Source organism: Pristis pectinata, chromosome 2, assembly GCF_009764475.1.
Source record: "Pristis pectinata isolate sPriPec2 chromosome 2, sPriPec2.1.pri, whole genome shotgun sequence".
Classification (NCBI taxonomy): Eukaryota; Metazoa; Chordata; class Chondrichthyes; order Rhinopristiformes; family Pristidae; genus Pristis; species Pristis pectinata.
In genome coordinates, this window is record NC_067406.1 from 10,211,887 (window position 1) to 10,232,209 (window position 20,323).

General features: G+C 45.9%; 1 protein-coding gene across 4 annotated transcripts in view; it reads right to left on the bottom strand.

Moving 5' to 3' along the window:
- The window catches only part of adissp (adipose secreted signaling protein), a 121,194-nt gene that overhangs the window by 85,074 nt on the left and 15,797 nt on the right, over window positions 1–20,323 (bottom strand). For 3 of the 4 annotated variants that reach the window (XM_052010543.1, XM_052010541.1, XM_052010542.1), the window contains exon 2: window positions 1,123–1,501. In XM_052010543.1, the coding sequence (XP_051866503.1) occupies window positions 1,123–1,197 (75 nt within the window). In that variant the 5' untranslated portion in view covers window positions 1,198–1,501. The remainder of the gene's footprint in view (window positions 1–1,122; window positions 1,502–20,323) is intronic. The other variant, XM_052010544.1, reaches the window with a different exon arrangement.

Sequence of the window (20,323 nt, forward strand, 5' to 3'; positions counted from 1 at the left end):
AGATTGTGAGATCAGGAGTCCATTCCATAGTGCTAGGGGCCCGTTCAATAGTCTTATAACAGTGGGATAGAAGCTGTCCTTGAGCCTGGTGGTACGTGCTTTCGGGCTTTTGTATCTTCTGCCTGATGGGAGGTATTTCTCACATTTCTGTACAACATATAAGCTGGCTATTAGGATGTTGTGTTGCAGTTGTACAAGACATTAGTATTGATTTATTATTGTCACTTGTACCGAGGTACAGTGAAAAACTTGTCTTACATACCGATCGTACAGGTCAATTCATTACACAGTGCAGTTACATTGAGTCAATATAGAGTGCATTGATGTAGTACATTTTCGAATACTGTGTTCAGTTTTGGAGAAGAGAGAATGTCCGATTGAGGAAGTGCTGACTTGGTCATGCCAGCAGTCCCTACTGTCAATTTGAAGAGCGATCACTCACCTTCCTGGTCTTGCCCTCTCCCCCACTGCCCAGAATCTTGCCATGCGACTGGGGAGAGGGTACAACCAGGCTCATCCGATGCCTATTGCAGTTGAACAGCCCTTTGCCACTTGCTAAATGTATAGATACGTAGAGTCATCCTTCGGCCCGACATATCAACGGGAACAGGCAGTCCCGCACTGGAGATCTGGAGCACAGCTCGCTGACACTCCGGCGGGGAGCGGTGCACCGGCCGGGCTTCTGTCATGCAGACCAGAGGTCGAACCTGCCCTCCTCTGAATGAACGCAGAAGATTCTATTTTGAGAAGACCACAGTTGTCCCCCACCCCCAGTGCCCAGACCAGCACACACACCCAGCAAGCAACCTCTGGCCATCTATCACGCTCTTGCCGAGTACAACTTGACTGTTCCATACCTTCCAATGACTGCACTCCAAAAATTGGTTGCAACATGTTTTAAAATGCCCCTTTAGAAGTGCACGTCTATTTGGTTTCATGGGATAAACTAGCACGGTGCACATTTCTTGCACATAATAATAATGGTGAAATTACCTTTGAAAATGAGCTGGCAGGGTTTAAAGGAGTCGGTGCAAATGCTGGCGCCCGGGCTGGGAGATGCAGCCTGTACTGTTCTTCTGCAAACAGACACACAACACAGACAGCCCTCCCCTGCTAACTCACCCTTCCAAGTCGAAGCCATCCGATCGTCGCTGCAGTCCTCTGTGTGCAACGGGAGGTTCCGCTAGGACTCAGCATGTGGCCATCGGGAGGAGGGGGGGGATGTCGGCGACGAACTGCCCGCACGGATTCACCTGGATCACAAACTGCGCGCAACCCAGACAACGGGCCACTCGCTCAGCCCAGCCTGCGAGGGGAAGGAGACAAAAGGAGAGAGGTTCCCTCTGGGTCCTAGTGCTGCCGGATGCGCGCTCAACAGAACTCGGGAGTCACAAGGGTTGGAGACACACAAGAGACTGCACTGGAGCAACACACAAACTTGCTGCAGGAATTCAGTGGGTCAGGAAGCATGTGCGGGGTGGTGGACACTGGGGACCAGACCCTGAAAGAGTAAGATAAGATATCTTTATTAGTCACGTGCACATCGAAACACACAGTGAGATGCATCTTTTGCGTAGAGTGTTCTGTGGGGCAGCCCGCAAGTGTCGCCACGCTTCTGGCGCCAACATAGCACGCCCGCAACTTCCTAACCCGTACATCTCTGGAATGTGGGAGGAAACCGTAGCACATGGAGGAAACATATGCAGACACGGGGAGAACGTACAAACTCCTTATAGACAGCGGCGGGAATTGAACCCGGGTCGCTGGCGCTGTAATAGCGTTACGCTAACCACGACACTACTGAGAGGGTGATATAAAGGGGCGGGGCAAGAGCTGGCAGGTGATAGGTGGATCCAAGTGAGATGGGCGATTGGGAGACGGAGGAGGAGAGAGTGGAACTAGTGACAGGGAGGTAATTGGTGGGGGCAGCAAAGGGCTGCAGACAGTGGCATCTGATAGGAAAGGAAGATGGAGCAAGGACTCAACCCCCCCCCCACGCCCCTACCCCCACCTGATCCACCCATGGCTTGCCAGCTCTTGCTCCACCCCTTCCCCTCTTTATGCTTGACTATTTCCCCTCCATCTTTCAGTCCAGATGAAGGGTCTCGACCCAAAATTCAACTGTCCATTTCCCTCCACAGATGCTGCCTGACACAGAGTTCCTCCCACGGTTTGAGTCAGAGTTATACAGCAATGGGTACAAGCCCTTCGGCCCAATTTATCCATGCTGACCAAGGTGTCTATCTGAGCTAGTCCCATTTGCCCACATTTGGCCCATATCCCTCTGAACCTTTCCCATCCGTGAACCTGTCCAAATATCTTTTAAACATTGTAACTGGATCCACTTCTACCACTTCCTCTGGCACAAGCTCTACTTAAGCCACTGGAATATACAAGGTTGAATGCTGGGAGGATGTTTACCCCTGATGGGGTGATCTAGAAGTCAAAGCATAGATTCAGAAGTAGGGGTTGCCCACAGGAGGAATTTCGTCACACATTGGATCATGAATCTTCAGAATGCTCTACCCTGAAGAAATTTTGCTGAAGATATTTAAGACTAAGATTGATGATTAGTCCATGGGGACATCAAGGATTACGGGGAACAGGCAGCACCGTGGGTCCGAAGGCAAAATCAGATTAGTAGCAAGCAAAGCATGGTGGTGCAGTGGGTGGTGCTGCTGCCTCACAGATCCGGTTGGATTCTGACCTCCGGTGCTGTCTGCATGGAGTTTGAAGGTTCTCCCTGTGTCTTTGCTGGTTTCCCAATAGTTCTGGGAACCTCTGGTTTCCGACCACAAGCCAAAAATGCTGGTGGATAGGTTAATTGAGTATCATAAACTACCCTGAATGTAGGTGGCTGATGGGAGAATTGGGGGGGGGGGGGGGTGGAAAAGAGGAAAGATCCCCACCATCCGGGCCATGCCATCTTCTTGCAGCTACCATCAGGCAGGAGGTACAGAAGCCTGAAGTCCCACACCACCAGGTTCAAGAACAGCTACTTCCCTTCAACCATTTGGTTTCTGAACCAACCTGCACAACCCTAATCACCACCTCAGTATAACAACACTCTGACCATTTTAATCACTTTGCACTACAATGGACTTTGTTTATCTTTGGTTCTAATTGTGTTCTTTCTTGTAAAAATTGTGTATAATTTATGTTTAATTTATGATTTTCTTGTGAATGCTGCTTATCTGATGCTATGTGCCTGTGATGCTGCTGTAAGTTTTTCATTGCACCTGTGCATACATGTACTTGTACATGTAACAATAAACTCAACCTTGAGTGGAATTGATCTGAGAGCTGGCGTAAACTTGATGGGTCAAATGGCCTCCCCCTATATTGTATTAAAATATGATAGATCAGCTATGATCTGATTCATTGATGGAGCAGGCTTCAAGGTCCTAGCAGTCTAGAACATAGAACAGTACAACACAATACAGGCCCTTCGGCCCACAATGTTGTGCCAACCTTTAAACCTCGCCTAAGACTATCTAACCCCTTCCTCCCACATATCCCTCTATTTTAAACTCCTCCATATACTTATCTAGTAATCTCTTTAATTTGACCAACGTACCTGCCTCCCCACCACCACCCCAGGCAGCGCATTCCATGCCCCAACCACTCCCTGAGTGAAAAACCTTCCTCTGATATCTGCCTTGAACTTCCCACCCATTACTTTAAAGCCATGCCCTTTTGTATTGAGCATTGGTGCCCTGGGAGAGAGGCGCTGGCTGTCCACTCTACCTATTCCTCTTAATATTTTGTACACCTTTACTGCTGTTCCCATTTCTACAGAGGCCTGTACTACTGATCCCACAATGGCAGTCAGGAGATACAAATTCAGTTAATTGAATCAATTACTATCAGTTGTTAACAGGCGATCATCAAAAGGAAATTTACTCTCCTTATCCAATCTAACCTGCTTGTGACTCCAGTCCCACACCAGCATGACTGATTATTAACTACGCTCTGAAAGGACCTCAAGGGCAATTAGGGAGAAGCATTAAAGGCTAGCATCCCAAAAATTAAAACCCTTTGCAGACTTTTTTGAGTTCCAGAATACAGGATTGAAGAATGGGGGATAGCATAGTTTACTAGCAAAACAGTGCAGATGCTGACAATCTGAAATAAAATCAGAAAGCGCTAGAAAGCAACGGTTGTAGGGAGATATATAATGTAATATATAAAATCAGGGAAGGGAAAGATTGAGTTAAAAGTTTAACTGCTCTTGTAAAATGATGGTCCTCTGATAGCTCACAGCTGGCTTTGACAACCATCAAAGCTACAGAGTCACAAATATCATCAACACATCAACTTCTGTGCAAGTTTAGATATAAAACTAATGAACTAAATTGGACGTGCAAACACACAATTCCTCACATTCTACAAATTTAAGACATCAAGGAGAGTAAATTAAAAACTGCAGTTAGCATTTTTATTTTAAAATATTCTTCAAATTTCCATCTTGGGTGCCAAACAAAACAGAATGTGGTTAGCGCAGTTAGTGTGATAAGCAGCTCTTATCCAAGAATGAAAACCACTAACTTGCTGCATATAAATATTTTTTTGGCCATGAATAAGCCACACATTATATAAACCCCAACATGTAATGGAGTACCTACTCAGCATTGTAGTGAACACAAGAATGTAAGGAAATAGCAGCAGGAGGAGGCCAGTCGGTCCCTCCAGCCTGCCCCACCTTTCAATATGATCATGGCTGATCTGCCCCAGGCCTTTTCTCCTCTTCTGTGCCAGTTCCCCATAGCACACAATTCCCTGATCTCTCACAAATGCATCTACCTCCTCTCACTACCTCTAATGATCCAACATCCCTCTGGAAAAGAGACTTCTGGGGATTCCGTACCCTCTGTGAGAAGAACTATGTTGATTCATGCTCTGCCTGAAAATCATCGAAGGCTAGAACAGCAAAACAGACCGCACAAAGTAATGGCTGTGTATTCACTCTTTGTCCAAAGTCCAGTCTCAATGGACTCAACAGGGCTCAGTTATCACTACTGATCAGATACGAATTTCAAGGTAAAACCACTGAGACACGGGTTACACAACATTTTCTAGTACAAGGTTATCGTTAACACTGTTTCGGACCACTTCACCAAACTATCCAACCGTCCACCCTGACAGCCATCTCCTTCCCCATCTATGGAAGGATCTCCAGTTCCTGCATTGGCCTCACTGATCACCTCAGAACCCCCTATAATTCATCCTGGATTCTGAAGGAGTTGTGTGCATGCCAGACTGCCTGCACACTGATGAAGGTTCTGCAACCTAAACACCAACTCTGCTTCTCTCCACATGAAACCTAAACATCAACTCTGCCTCTCTCTCCGTAGATGCTGTCTGACAGACTCTGCTTTTATTTCAGACTTCCAGCATCTGCAGCTTTTTAATTAACAGGGAGAGGGTTCCGAGCAGTGCACTGCACAGCACTGTTAACCGGTAGGCTAACCGGTGGGTAACCACCAGTAACCTAGATAGCATGGTAACCTGGTGAGTTAAGCAGCACTCTCCAAAAATTACATAGGAGTAGAACCCAACCTGTGCATGACCGGCAGTGAACTGCACGACATTGTAATCCGAGTCGAGGATTCAAATGTCACCCAATTATCACATGATGAGCGAGACAGTTTGTTTTAAAGGTGGTCCAAGCTTTGTAGTAAAGCAAAAACAATGGCACATCAAATGTGGTACTAAATGATCAAAGAATTGTCCCACACCCAGAAACAGATACAATCATCTCACATAGCTTCTCTTAAATTATAGCATGTGCTATAAGGGAATGTTGGACAAACTCGGGTTGTTTTCTCTGGCAGAGGCTGAGGGGACACCTGATAGAAGTTTATAAAATTATGAGAGGGATAGATAGACCAGACAGCCTGTATATTTCTTTCCCCAGGGTCAAAATGTCGAATACAAGAGGGCATGCATTTAAGGTGAGAGGGGGCAAGTTCAAAGGAGATGTACGAGGCAAGTTTTGTTACACCGAAAGTGGTGGGTGCCTGGAATCCACTGCCAGGGGTGGTGGTGGAGGCAGATACGATAGAATCAGAATCAGGTTTATTATCACTGACTTCAATGTTGTGAAATGTGTTGTTTTGCAGTAGCGGTACAGTGCAACGACATAAAATGACTACAAATTACAAAATAAATAAATAGTGTACAAAGAAGGAATAACAAAGTAGTGTTCGTGAATATGCAGAGAATGGAGGGATATGGGTCATGTGCAGGCAGTGGGATTAGTTTAACTGGTTCGGCACAACATCGTGGACTGAAGGGCCTGTTCCTGTGCTGTAACGTTCTATGTTCTATTCTACAATTCAACTGCAACTGGGTAAAACGCAAATCACAGGTCAACAATTGATCTACTTTGTGTAGCAATGGTTAATGCTTCGTGAAACTGGATGTCTGGTGTTACAATGCAATACAGTGGCTTGGAGTTTGCTTAATACGATGGGAAAAATTGTCTATTGATAGGAAATGTACAAAAAAACAAAGCTGGCCATTCGGTCCATTGTATCTTTCCTCATCAAACATACGTAAATAAACAGAACCATTCTTCACTTTATCAGGCTTGTCCGATTTCACAATAGAGATGCAAGAGATTACAGATGCTGGACTCTGGAGCGACAAACAATAGAACAGCACAGCACAATACAGGCCCTTCAGCCCACAATGTTGTGCTGACCTTTAAACCTCGCCTAAGACTATCTAACCCCTTCCTCCCACATATCCCTCTATTTTAAATTCCTCCATATGCTTATCTAGTAATCTCTTGAATTTGACCAATGTACCTGCCTCCACCACCGCCCCAGGCAGCGCATTCCACGCCCCAACCACTCCCTGGGTAAAAAACCTTCCTCTGATATCTCCCTTGAACTTCCCACCCATTACTTTAAAGCCATGCCCTCTTGTATTGAGCATTGGTGCCTTGGGGAAAGCGGCGCTGGCTGTCCACTCTATCTATTCCTCTTTATATTTTGTACACCTCTATCATGTCTCCTCTCATCCTCCTTCTCTCCAAAGACTAAAGCTCTAGTTCCCATAGTCTCGCCCTTAGTCTCGAGCAGCTCAACCCACTGAGTTCCTGTTTGTTGTGCAAGGTTACCGTTGTATGGTAATCATTAGATCTGAACCCTTTCTGACCCTCCTTCAACCACCTGAGAAACCAAGGAGCAGCACCAGCCACTAGACATGGACTTCACCAAAGCCTTTGACTCCATGAAGGTCATCTTCAAATTCGGCTGCCGTAGACATTCATCTCTACCTCATGTTTGCTCCATGATGGCACACATTATAATAACCAACAGACGAACACAGGACCAGCATCAAAGACCATTATAGGAAGGATGTGGAGGCTTTGGAGAGGGTACAGAAGAAATTCATCAGGATGCTGCCTGGATTAGAGGGTATGTGTTATAAGGAGAGGTTGGACAAACTTGGGTTGTTTTCTCCGGAGTGGCAGAGGCTGAGGGAAAACCTGATAGTAGTTCATAAAACTCTGAGGGGCATAGATAGATTGCTGGTATCTTTCTCCCAGGGTCGAAATGTCCAATACTAGAGGGCATGCATTTAAAAGTGAGAGGAGGCAAGTTCAAAGGAGATCCCCGGGGGTGTTTTCTTTTACACAAAGTGTGGTGGGTGCCTGGAATGCACTGCCAGGGTGGTGATGGAGGCAGATAAGATATAGGCATTTAAGAGGCTCTTAGACATATGAATATTCGGAGAATGGAGGGATATGGATCATGTGCAAGCAGAAGGGATGAGATGTCATTAGCTTAACTAGTTTGGCACAACATGGTGTGAAGGGCCTGTTCCTGTGCTGTACTGTTCTGTTCTAAGTTCTAATGTTCAAACAAGGATGTGTCATCGTCATAACATTCTCCCTTTAAATGTGACACCCAACCTTGAGCTAACCTTCAGAACTAGTTGGAAACTATTCAACCCTCCATGGATGCTGCCTGGCCTGCTGAGTTCCTCCAGCATTATCATGTTTTTCATCTAGATTCCAGCACCAGCAGTCCTTTGTTTCTCCAACCTACAGTGACCACAGTCCCGAACCAAGGTCACCCAAACCTCAGTAGCTGAGCTGCAGTATGCAGGTGACACTTGCATTTGCACGCACTCTGAGTCCGAACTCATTCACTGAAGCTTACAAGAGAATGAGCCTTGTACACGACATCCCGGATGATTCCCTGAATGAAAGGGCTTACATATGAGGAGCATTTGTCAGCTCTTGGACTGTACTCATTGGAGTACAGAAGAATGAGAGGGGACCTCATAGAAACATTTCGAATGTTGAAAGGACTGGATAGAGTAGATGTGGCTAAGTTGTTTGCCTTGATGGGTGAGTCCAGGACAAGAGGGCACAGTCTTAGAATTAGATGGTACCCATTTAGAACAGAGATGAGGAGAAATTTCTTTAGCCAGAGGGTTGTGCATTTAGGAATTCATTGCCACATACAGCTGTGGAGGTCCGATCATTGGGGGTGTTTAAGGAGGAGATTGATAGGTATCTAATTAGTCAAGGTATCAAGGTATATGGGGAAAAGGCCGGGAATTGGGGCTGGATGGAAGAATAGTTTAGCTCATGGTGAAGTGGTGGAACAGACTCAATGGGCCGAATGGCCTACTTCTGCTCCTTTGTCTTGATCTTGTGATCCACAAGACCAAGGTCTACCAACCTGCCCCACACTGCCCTCCCACAATAAAGGACCACTGTGAGATCATGCAAAAGTGAACCACTTCCCAAATCGCAGGAACCACCTCTCAATGAAGTCAGACATTCGTGACGAAGTTTACCACTGCCTTCAATGCACCAGTACAGAATTTAGATGAATGCAGAAAAGTGCGTTTGAAGATCATTATCTCAAACTTGGCACAAAACTCATGACTTACCAGGCAGCTGTAAACCTGTCCTCCTCTGTACTTCTAAGACCTGGACTAGTTAGACCAGATATCTCAAGACACTGGAAAAATATTACCAATGCTATGTTAAAAGGCCCTCCAAATTCACTCAAGGTTATGCAGACCTACACCAGGCCAGCATCCCGAGTCTTGAGGCTCCGGTCAGCAACGTTGTACAGGTAATATCACTCACACGCCCAACACCATGTTCCCCAAATGGACACTCCAAGCTCTGTTGTGGGAGGTGATCACAAGGTGAGCAGAGAATGTGGATTCAGGATGTGCTCAAAGCTTCCTTGAAGAAGTGCAACATCCTCACCAACTCTTGGGAACTGCTGGACCATATGGAGGGGGACGGTTTGAGAACTTAAGAGCACACAAAACCCCTCTGTAAACAGCAGAAATAGTGCACTACCTCACAAACTACACACCCACCCTGCCAGCAATCTCCTGCTCCATCTATGGAGGAGTCTGTGGGTTCCACATGGATTTCATCAGCCACCTCAGAACCCACAAAACTGCAGTGCAAGCAAGCCATCTTCAATCCTGAGACACTGCCTAAAAAGAAGATAAATAGACCCAAAAATCTCCAAGTAATCTCCATTTTCATTGCTGTATCATTGGCAGCATGTCACCAGCCACCAAAGCCCCAAAATTCTCACCCTAAACCTAATCAAATCGGAGTACAAAAATTAAGAAATCGAACCAAGAGGCACAAGAACCTGTAGATGCTGCAATCTGGAGTAAAAAAACAAACTGCTGGAGGAACTTAGCAGGTCAGGCAGCATCCGTGGGGGGAAACGAACAGTCGACGTTTTGGATCGAGACCCTTCCCCTGGACTGAAACACGGAAGGGAGATGGCCAGCATAGAGGTGAGGGGGAAGGGGTGGAGCAAGAGCTGGCAGGTGATAGGCGGATCCAGGTGAGGAGGGTTGATAGGCAGTTGGAGGAGGGAGAGTGGAAATAGTGACAGAGGCCGGGAGGTGATGGGTGGAGGCAACAAGGGGCTGCAGATGATGGAATCTGATAGGGCAGCAAGGAACCAAATAAAAGGAGATGGGGTGGGCAGATGGGAACACTGGGGAAAGAGGACTCAGTGGGAGGAATCAAACCAAGGCAAGGCTGAGTGACCACTCATAAAACCATGACAGATACCGTACCAGCTTCCCTGATAGATCCCCATATCCTTGGATACAGCAGGCAAAAGTCTCAGTCCTGCCCTTGAATACAGTGAAGGAGAACCCACCAGTCTCTGGGGTAGAGTATTCCTTCATGAAGAACCTTCTCCTCATCTTCTCAGAGATAGGGTGGACAAACAATATCTTTTTCCCATTATTGAGCGATCCAATACCAGAGGGCATGTATTTAAGGTGAGAGGGGGTAGGTTCAGAACAGACGTGAGGGGTACTTTTTTTACTCAGAGATTGATGGATGCCTAGAATGCGTTGCCTGATAGGGTGGTGGAGGCAAACTCATTGGGGGCTTTTAAGAGGGGCTTGGATGGGCACATGAATGAGAGGAAAATGGAGGGATATGGGCATTCTGTACGTAGGAGGGAATAGCTATGCCGGCACAACATTGTGGGCCGGAGGGCCTATTCTGTGCTTTACTATTCTATGTTCTATCTCAATGACAGAACCAGAAAAATAGAACTAGGAAATGTGGAAAGACTCGACAGGTCAGGCAGCATCTGTGGAGAGAGAGAGAAGAACAGTTAATGTTTCAGCTTGAGGGCTGAAGGGTCTTTGGAAACATTCACTGTTTCTCTTTTCAAAGATGCTGCCTCACAGCTCCAGAGACCTGGGTCCAATCCTGACCTCTGGTGCTGCCTGTGTGGAGTTTGCAGGTTCTCCCTGTGAAGGGTGTGTTCTCCCGGGTGATCCAATTTCCTCCCACATCCCAAAATTCCAGTGTCAACTGCCCGTACTCTGGGTGGAGGGCAGGAGAATTGGGGGGGGGGGGGGATGATGCTGGGTGGAAGTTAATGAGAGAAAATAGGTTATGGGGAAGTAAGTGAGGTGGGGACATGGTGGGAATGGGTCTGCTGGGATTGCTCTGACAGCCAGAATAAACTTAATGGATAGAATGGCCTCCTATGTCATATAAGAAACAACAAAATCAGAATCAGATTTATTATCACCGACATATGATGTGAAATTTGTTGTTTTGTAGCAGTGGTACAGTGCAAGACATAAAGACATAAAGACATAAAAATTAGTATAAAGAATAATGAGGTAGTGTTCATGGGTTCATAGATCATTCAGAATCCATGATAGGGGAAGAAGCTGTTCCTGAATCATTGAGTGTGGGTCTTCAGCCTCCTGTACCTCCTCCCTGATGGCAGTAATGAGAAGAGGGCATGTCCCGGGTCCTTCTTGAGGCACTGGCTCTTGAAGACGTCCTCGATGGCGGGGAGGGTTGTGCCCGTGATGGAGCTGGCTGAGTCTACAACCCTCTGCAGCCCCTTGCGATCCTGTGCATTGGAGCCTCCATACCAGGTGGTGATACTACCAGTCAGAATACTCTCCACTGTACATCTGTAGAAATTTGTAAGAGCCTTTGGTGAGATACCAGATCTCTGCTGCCTGACTTGCTGAGTGTTTCCAGTACTTTCTGCTTTTGCTTCAGATTTCCAGCATCTGTAGTTTAAATGGAACCGGGAAAGATTTACAACACAGAATGAAACTAGTTAACCCATTGTGTTTGCTCTGCAGAGCTTCCCAACCTCATCCCACCTTCCAACACCCAGTCTGGAGCCCTGCAAGGCACAGTGTTAAGTCCACATCCAAGAACTATTTCACAGTGATGAGCGTTTCTACCTCCACTGCCTTCTCAAACAACGAGTTCCAAACCCCTACCATCCTCCGGGTAAATATGTTTCCTCATCTCCTCTTTAATCTTTCTGCCAACTCCACCACCTGGTTTGCGACCGCTCTGCTAAAGGAAACAGCTCCTTCCTGTTTACTCTGTCTTGGCACCTACAGCTCAGTTATGCCTTCCCTCAGATTCCTCTGTTCCAATTAAAGAAACACTAATATCCAAACTTTTCTTGTGGCCACCAGTTGCTTGACTGGTAACACCTTCCTAACTCCGAGACATTCTGCAGATGCTGGGATCTGGACCAATACACAAAAAGTGCCGGAGGAACTCAGCGGGTCAGGCAGCATCCATGAGGGAAATAAACAGTCAACGTTTCAGGCTGAGACCCTTCATCAGGACTGGAAAGGAAGAGGCCAGAAGCACCTTCTTATTCTGGCTTCTGCCTTTCCTTCCAGTCTTCCTTTCCAGATGGAGACTGCAGACGCTGGAATCTGGAGCAAAAAAACCCAAACAGCTGGAGGAACTCAGTAGGTCAAGAAGCATCGGTGGGGGGAAAGGAACTGTCAAGGTTTCTGATCAAGGCCCTGCATCAGGACTGTTCTGGATTCAGAGGGTACAATGTCACCATTGTGGGTTTGGGGTTTCACGGACTAGGTCAAGTAAACTGATATGAGGTGGGTTCAATCACTCAAGTTTTTAACAACAATAGGGGGCTACATGGGAGGAAAGGGTTAGATAGATCTTAGAGCAGGATAAAATGTCAGCACAACATTGTGGGCCGAAGGGCCTGTACTGTGCTGTAGTGTTCTATGTTCTAACAATCCTACATTCTCAATGTCAAGTTTACCCAAACCAAGTTTTTTGTTCTTAAAGAGCAAGAGAATTTAATCAAAGAGATGGCACTGCTCCATGTGTTAAAACTCTTGATCAGAATCTTAAACAAACAGATAGGCCTCAAAGGAGCCCGTCAAGAAAGGTATGAAAGGCGGGGAAGATAAGAACACAAAAGAACAGTACAGCACAGGCCCTTCAGCCCACAATGTCTGTGCCGAACATGATCCATATCCCTCCATTCCTTGAATATTCATGTGTCTATCTAACAGCCTCACAAACACCACTATTATATCTGCTTCCACTCCTATCCCTGGCAGCCTGTTCCAGGCACGTACCACTCTCCTTTAAACTTTCCCCCTCTCACCTTAAGTGCTTGTCCTCTAGTATTTGAGATTAAATACATGTCCTCTGGGAAAAGGGTTGCCTTGGCAGTTGAAAGTACAGTCTCCAATGGTGTAGGCTCCACAGAAACCTGTGGCCTAAAAGAACTGAGGTAAAGGACTATGGACATTTGAGAACTGAAGGTCCTCAGGAGATCACAAAGGAAGGGAAGTGTCAAGACCACGGAGGAATTTGAAAGAGGATTTTAAAAATCAGGAATGGAAGCTGACGATACCATCACCTCCAATTGTCCACAGTGCATTTGATGAAATGGAAAGCATTCTGACTGGTTGCATCATGGCCTGGTATGGAAACTCCAATGCACAGAAACGCAAAAGGCTACAGAGAATAGTGGACTCAGCCAGTTCCATCATGGGTACAGCTCTCCCCACCATCGAGGACATCTACAAGAGGTGATGTTTCAGGAAGGCAACATCCATCATCAGGGACCCCACCATCCGGGCCATGCCCTCTTCTCGATGCTGCCATCAGGCAGGAGGTACAGGAGCCTGAAGACCCACACCTCAAGGTTCAACAACAGCTCTTCCCCACTGCCATCAGGTTCTTGAACCCACCTGAAAGACCCTGATTCTACCTCAAATTATATTTCCCTCAACTTGCACTAATGTCATTGCTATTCTTTGTTTATTAAACATATAATGTATAATTTATGTTAATTTGTTTATGTAATTTATGTTTGTAATGTACTGTGCTGCAAAAAGCTAATTTTCATATCATTTATACCCTGGCTATATATGCCCATGACAATAAACTTGTACTTGATAAAAAAAATTAATTCTCAGAAGATACCGGTATTGTTGGCAAGGCATGTATTGGCCATCCTTAGATGCCCTGAGAAAGTAACAGGAGACTTGCTATTTTCTGAACTATTTAATGCAATAATGTCAGAGGACACAATGTTACCATTGTGGGTCTACGGTTCCACAGATCACATCATGTAATAAAGCTAAAAAGATTGCTGGTGGAACTCAGCAGGTCAGCAGCATCCATGGAGGGAAATGGACAGTCGAAGTTTTGGATGAAGGGTCTCAACCCGAAATGTCGACTGTTCATTTCCCTCCACAGATGCTGCCTGACCTGCTGAGTTCCACCAGCAGTTCATACTTTGCCCCAGATCCCAGCTTCTGCAGTCTCCTGTGTCTTCAGGTCAAGTAATGGTACCCGGTATAGATAGGATCAGTCAGTCAAGTTTTTAAATCAACAATCCAGCATCTTCAGTGTCAAATTTACCAAGGCTAAGTTATTTTTTTCTTAAATAGCAACAGAATTTCATTCTCAAATGGCTGTGGGGGGACTCAAACTCATCTTAGTACTAGCCCAGTGATATAACCAGTATACCACCAAGCCTCACAGTGCCTCTGAAAGCTCAGCTAGGATAAAAACAAACCACTAGAGAAGATAGAACAGAAAATCTATAGTGTTGAACTGGCCATTTAAAAAATAAATATTAATTTCTTCCCCTTATCTCCAGGACCATGGGCATTTGCTTCATACTGCAGTGCCAGTCAAGCAGAGGTGTGGAAGGAGTTCCTTTCAGAGAGATTTGATAGGATTGGGAACAGAACACAGAAGTTGGGAAATGGAGGAACACGGAAAAGTCCCAGGAAATGGAATGGGGGGAGAAAAACTCTGGGAAAGCGTAAGCAGAGAAAATAGCATGATAGGGACTAAACATAAATGAATAAAACAAAAAGCTTAGTTATGACACATAGAAGCCTACTGCCCATCCTCAATAACCCTTGAACAGGTGATGGTGAGCGGTCTTCTCAAGCAGTCATATGACACAGGTGTTCCCATAATACCGCAAGGTAGATTTCCAGGATTCTGACCCAGCTATGAGGAAAGAGTGGAGATATATTACCAAGTCAGGCTGGAGGGGAAGGTGCAAGTAGTGTTCCCAAGCACCTGAACTCAAGCTCTTTCTTTGTAGCGTAGCAGTTAGTGTAATGCTACTACAGCGCCAGTGACCTGGGTTCAATTCCGGCCACTGTCTGTAAGGAGTTTGTACGTTCTCCCCGTGTCTGCATGGGTTTCCTCCGGGTGCTCTGGTTTCCTCCCACATTCCAAAAGACATACAGGTTAGGAAGTTGTGGGCATGCTATGTTGGCACCAGAAGCGTGGCGACACTTGCGGGCTGCCCCCAGAACATTCTACGCAAAAGATGTATTTCATTGTGTGTTTCGATGTACATGTGACTAATAAAGAAATCTTATCTTATTATTAGTAGCATTAGGACTGGCCAGTGATGCCCGTCATTCCTTTTAACAGGTCCACCCCAGGTTACGACAGGGTTCCGTCCCTGAGAACTGTGCGTAACCAGAACAGTTCGCAAGTCGGAAATGCAGCTGCGAACTAAGTTCCCACAAGGCAGAGGATGGGTTACCCCCATGGGGACAGATAGTCTGGAGAACCACGTTCAGTCTCGTTTTGCCATTCGTAATGATAAAGCGGATATTAACACACTGAATGTTGGAGTAGGCTCCAGGGATTATAATGGCTTGCTCCTTCTCTCGTTCTTTAAGCTTGTATGAAAAATGGAGGGAAAAATTCTGAGGAATGGGAGAGGAGAAAAATAAATCTAACTTTCAAAAAAATCATCCAGCCAGTGATATCTCAGAGAACTGAATAAGTGAACTCCAATTGCTACATTTTTAATGATTCCATGGCACATTCATAAACATCTAAAACAGAACTACAGTCGGGCATAATTAGCCAACGCAAAAAATGTATGTACTGGCTGTCCCCAGGTTACCGTTCCTGAGAACTGTTCATAACCCAAATTGTTCGCAAGTCGCAAACAGATGCAGTAGCCTTGTATTCCTCCTAATGTGCCATATTACACCTATGTATGCTCTGCCTACTGAACTGACTGGGTTTTTCTTCTGTATTTAACTGTATTGTTCCCTGCCTCTCAGTAACACCCACCCCCATCTCCCCCCCCCCACCACCACATTGACCAGGGATGAGAGAACAGATGAGTGCAAGACCCACTATGTCTGCGCTGACTATGATGCCAATCTAACTCATCTATCTGCCTGCACGTGGTCTGTGTCCTTGCCTAAATGCCTTTTAAACATTGCTGTCATATCTTCTTCCACCACCTCCCCAGGAAGTGTGTTCGACACCTACTGGTCTCTGTGTATAAAGCTTGCCCCACACATCTTCTTCAAACTTTTGCCCTCTCACCTTAAACCCTTGTCCTCAAGTACTTGACATCTCCACCCTGGGAAAAAGACCCTATCTCCCCTATCTATGCCTCTCATAACTTTATAAACTTCCATCAGGTCGGCTCTCAGCCTCTGATGCTTCAGAGAAAATAATCCAAATTTGTCCAACCTTTCTGTAGCTAATACTCTCCAGTCCAGGCAGCATCCTGGTGAACCTCCTCCACATCCTTCCTGTAATGGGGCGACCAGAACTGCACACAATACTCCAAGTGCTGCCCAGGTGAAGTTTCATTCCAGATCTCCGAGCTGGCTGTAATGTGGACCCCTATCTCGGAAATAAAACAGTCAGCATTTAACCTACTTCCTCACCCACTTGTCCGGTCCCAAGCATCTGCTACTGGTTAATGACCCTCACTAGTTTGCTTAGTAATTGGTTTATTATTGTCACATGTACCAAGATACAGCAGAATATGGTGTTACAGTTACAGAGAAAGTACAGTGCAGGTAGACAGATAAGGTGCAAGGGCCACAATGAGGTAGATTGTGGGATCAATCTTTGCCGTACAAGAGGTCCATTCAAGCATCTTATAACAGCAGGGTAGAAGCTGTCATTGAGCCTGGTGGTGCGAGTTTTCAAGCTTTCGTACCTTCTTCCCAACGGGGAAGAGAAGAAAAGAGAATGACCAGGGTGGGAAGGGCCTTTTATTATGTTGGCTGCTTTCCCAAGGCAGTGGGAAATGTAGACAGAGTCTATGGAAGGGAGGCTGGTTTTCATGATAGACTGGGCTATGCTCATAACTCTCTCCAATTTCTTGCAGTCTTGGGCAGAGCAGTTGCCGTACCAAGCCGTGATGATTCCGAATAGGATGCTTTCTCTGGTGCATCTGTAAAAATTGGTGAGGGTCACTGGGGACAAGCTGACTTTACGTAGTCTGCTTAGAGTCTTAGAGATCTTCTCACTTCCAGGTCTAGCAACCTGTCTTCCAAATGCCTGATAAGTGTGCTAAACCCGAAATCACCCCAGCCACAATGGAAGGGATTGCCTAATTTCATTTGTCGATTATGCTTGCACACTGCGTTGCTGCAAGCAACCGGAATTGATTTTAAGCACATCATTTGTATTCTGCACTGCTCACTACAGTCTGCAGGAGACATAATTCATTTTAACTAGTTAATATTCCTCCTCTACCCACACACAAGCCAGGCAACCTCAGACTTTCCAGTTACTGTGGCTGAGGTGACTTGTTACAGAGGTAAATGAGGGGCTGAAAGCCATGGCTCACTTGATCTCACTCTCACCTTGAAGATGGCTGGGTTCAAGTCACGGTCCAGAGATACGAGGCTGAAACACACCTGATGTCCCAGTGCCGTATTGAGAGAGCACCACACAAGAAGTGCCTTCCTTCAGCCGAGACATTGAACTAAGACCTGGTGTCAGTTGGATGCAAGAGGTCCCAATGCACTATTGTGGGGCAAGTAAGCCTCAACGTCAATCAACATCACAAACCTACTGCAGTCCTGATGCAGGGTTTTGACCCAAAACGCCGACAATTCCTTCCCTCCCCACACAGACGCTGCTCGACCCGCTGAGTTCCTCCAGCAGATTGTTTGTTGCTCACTAACCTACTTCCCAATCTTTTATCACTGCAGTTTGTGGGAGCTTGCTGTGCTCAGATTGGCTGCTGGGTTTCTAACATTACGATCATGATGAGTACTTCAGTGGCTGTCAGGGATCTTGGAACACCTTAGGCTGTGTAAAGTGCTTTAAAAACTGTATGCACAAGTCTCCCTGCTTTTATTGAGGTGAGGCTGCTCTGGGGCCTGAGACTGACTTAACGCACTTAGATCATATAGCTATCCTTCACCCAACATCTCGATGGTGCAATAATCCAGCTGCACTCAGGAAGCTCCAGTTCCCGTTCTCAGTTTGCTGAGTCTGCTGTTCGTTTGCGAAAACTCAAGTCATCCATTACCCTTGTGCTTTGTTGACCTTAACTTACTCCCAGTCTAACAACCCTTCAAATTTAAATCCTTATTTACAAATCACTTTTCTCTGTAATCTTGAATCGAGAATAAAAAAATAGGGTTAAGGTAGTTTAGTACAAGTGGGAGGTCAGTGCAGACTTGGTGGGCCAAGGGCCTGTTCCGTGACATCTTTCTCGAAGACTCTAAACTCCATGCCCTCACCTCTACCTACCCCTGTTATCTTCTCCAGCCCTAAAATGCTCCATGATATCTCCAACTTTGACCGTTTAGAGATTCCCAGCTTTTAATTGCTTCATCGCTGGAGGCCACACCTTCAGGTGTAGCGGGTGCATGCTCTGGAATTCCTCCAAAAACTTCTCCACACCTTCACCTCTACTACCTTGAGGTAAACCTACTTTTCTGACCAATATTTAAATCTCCCTGATCTAATGTCTCCTCAAGTGACAAAAATAATGTTTATTTTGATAACCTTAAAGTCCATTTATATCAAAGTCCATATCGGGAGTCCAATCTTTTGCTCTAAATGGAGGGTATAACCTTTGAGGGAGCGTAGATTCAACAGAATGAAACTAAGTTTCCATGTGTAGAATTATGAAGAAAGTTAGCAGAAACTTGGCTGATATTCCATGGATTATGGATTAAGGGAATGATTTGATTGAGAATCTTGGGATGTGGATGAGAACTGATAGAGTGGATGAAAGGAACCCTTCTTCATAGGCAAGGCAGTCCAGTACAAAGGAGGGTATCTTTAAGATCAGAAGCCCACCTTGACAGGACGTGTCACCAGGCTCAAGGGCTGCTTCTATCCCGCTGTTATCCAGTCTCCTAATCTACCTCATCGTGGCCCTTACACTTTATTTGTCTACCTGCAATGCTCTTTCTGTGTAACTGCAACACTATATTCTCTATTCTGTTTTTCTTTTCACTACCTCAATGTACTTGTGTAAGGCACGACCTGTCTGGATGGCACGTAAACAGAAGCTTTTCACTTTATCTCAGTAAATGTGACAATAATAAACCAACACCCTTATCATCAAGCAGGAGAGAGATTACTTTATGAAAAGAACCTTCACGAGAAGGACTGCAGTGTTTCAAGGCAGTAGCTAACCATCACCTTCCCAGCAGTAACTAGGGCTGATCTTACTGGTAGCATACCAGTCCTTAAAGAACATAAATAAAATATTGGCTGTGGTGAAGTGAAACTATGCTATATTGGTGCCAGAAGAGTGGTGACACTTGCGGGCTGCCCCCAACATAGTAATGCAAAAAGATGCATTTCACTGTGTGTTTCGACATACATGTGATCAATAAATAAATATCTTAAATATCTTAAACTCTCGACTGCTTAAAAAACAATTGGTGATAGCTCAAATCTACACCATACAAACTTTTGTTTGCTCTGGATAGTGAAAGACATTTTCAGAGGTTAGGGTACAATTTAGCCACAATCTAAGATATCTTTATTACACGTACATCGAAACACACAGTGAAATGCATCTTTTGCGCAGAGTGTTCTGGGGGCAGCCCACAAGTGTGGCCATGCTTCTGGCACCGACATAGCACGCCCACAACTTCCTAACCTGTACGTCTTTGGAATGTGGGAGGAAACCGGAGCACCCGGAGGAAACCCATGCAGACACGGGGAGAACGTACAAACTCCTCACAGACAGTGGCTGGAATTGAACCGGGGTTGCTGGCACTGTAAAGCGTTAAACTAACCGCTGCAAACAGGGCTGAGTGGCCTACTCCCACTTCCAGCTTAGCTCATTGGCTGACGCCATGGTATCAATATCCTGGGTCCACTGCATGTGTGGCACCTCCCTCGACACCTTCCCTGCCCCCTCCATCAGCAGGATTGTCCACTAGCACGGACACAGATGGGCTGAATGGCCTCCTTCCATGCCACATTTCTATGATTCTGTGACCCACAGCGGGATACCTGGTTGTCATTATTGTCAGGGGTCACAGGTAGAGAATGGACACAGGGTCCAGGATTCCAAGGTCAGGAATGGTCAAAGTGACAGGCAGAAAGCAGTGAACAATTACTAAGAAGGCATGCCAGTGCCTCTGTTTTCTTAGAAGCTTAAGGCAATTTGGAATGTCACCAAATAGTCTGATAATCTTGCACAGGTGCACTGTGAAAAGTATCCCACAGCTTGCATCATGGCCTGGTACGGCAATACCAATG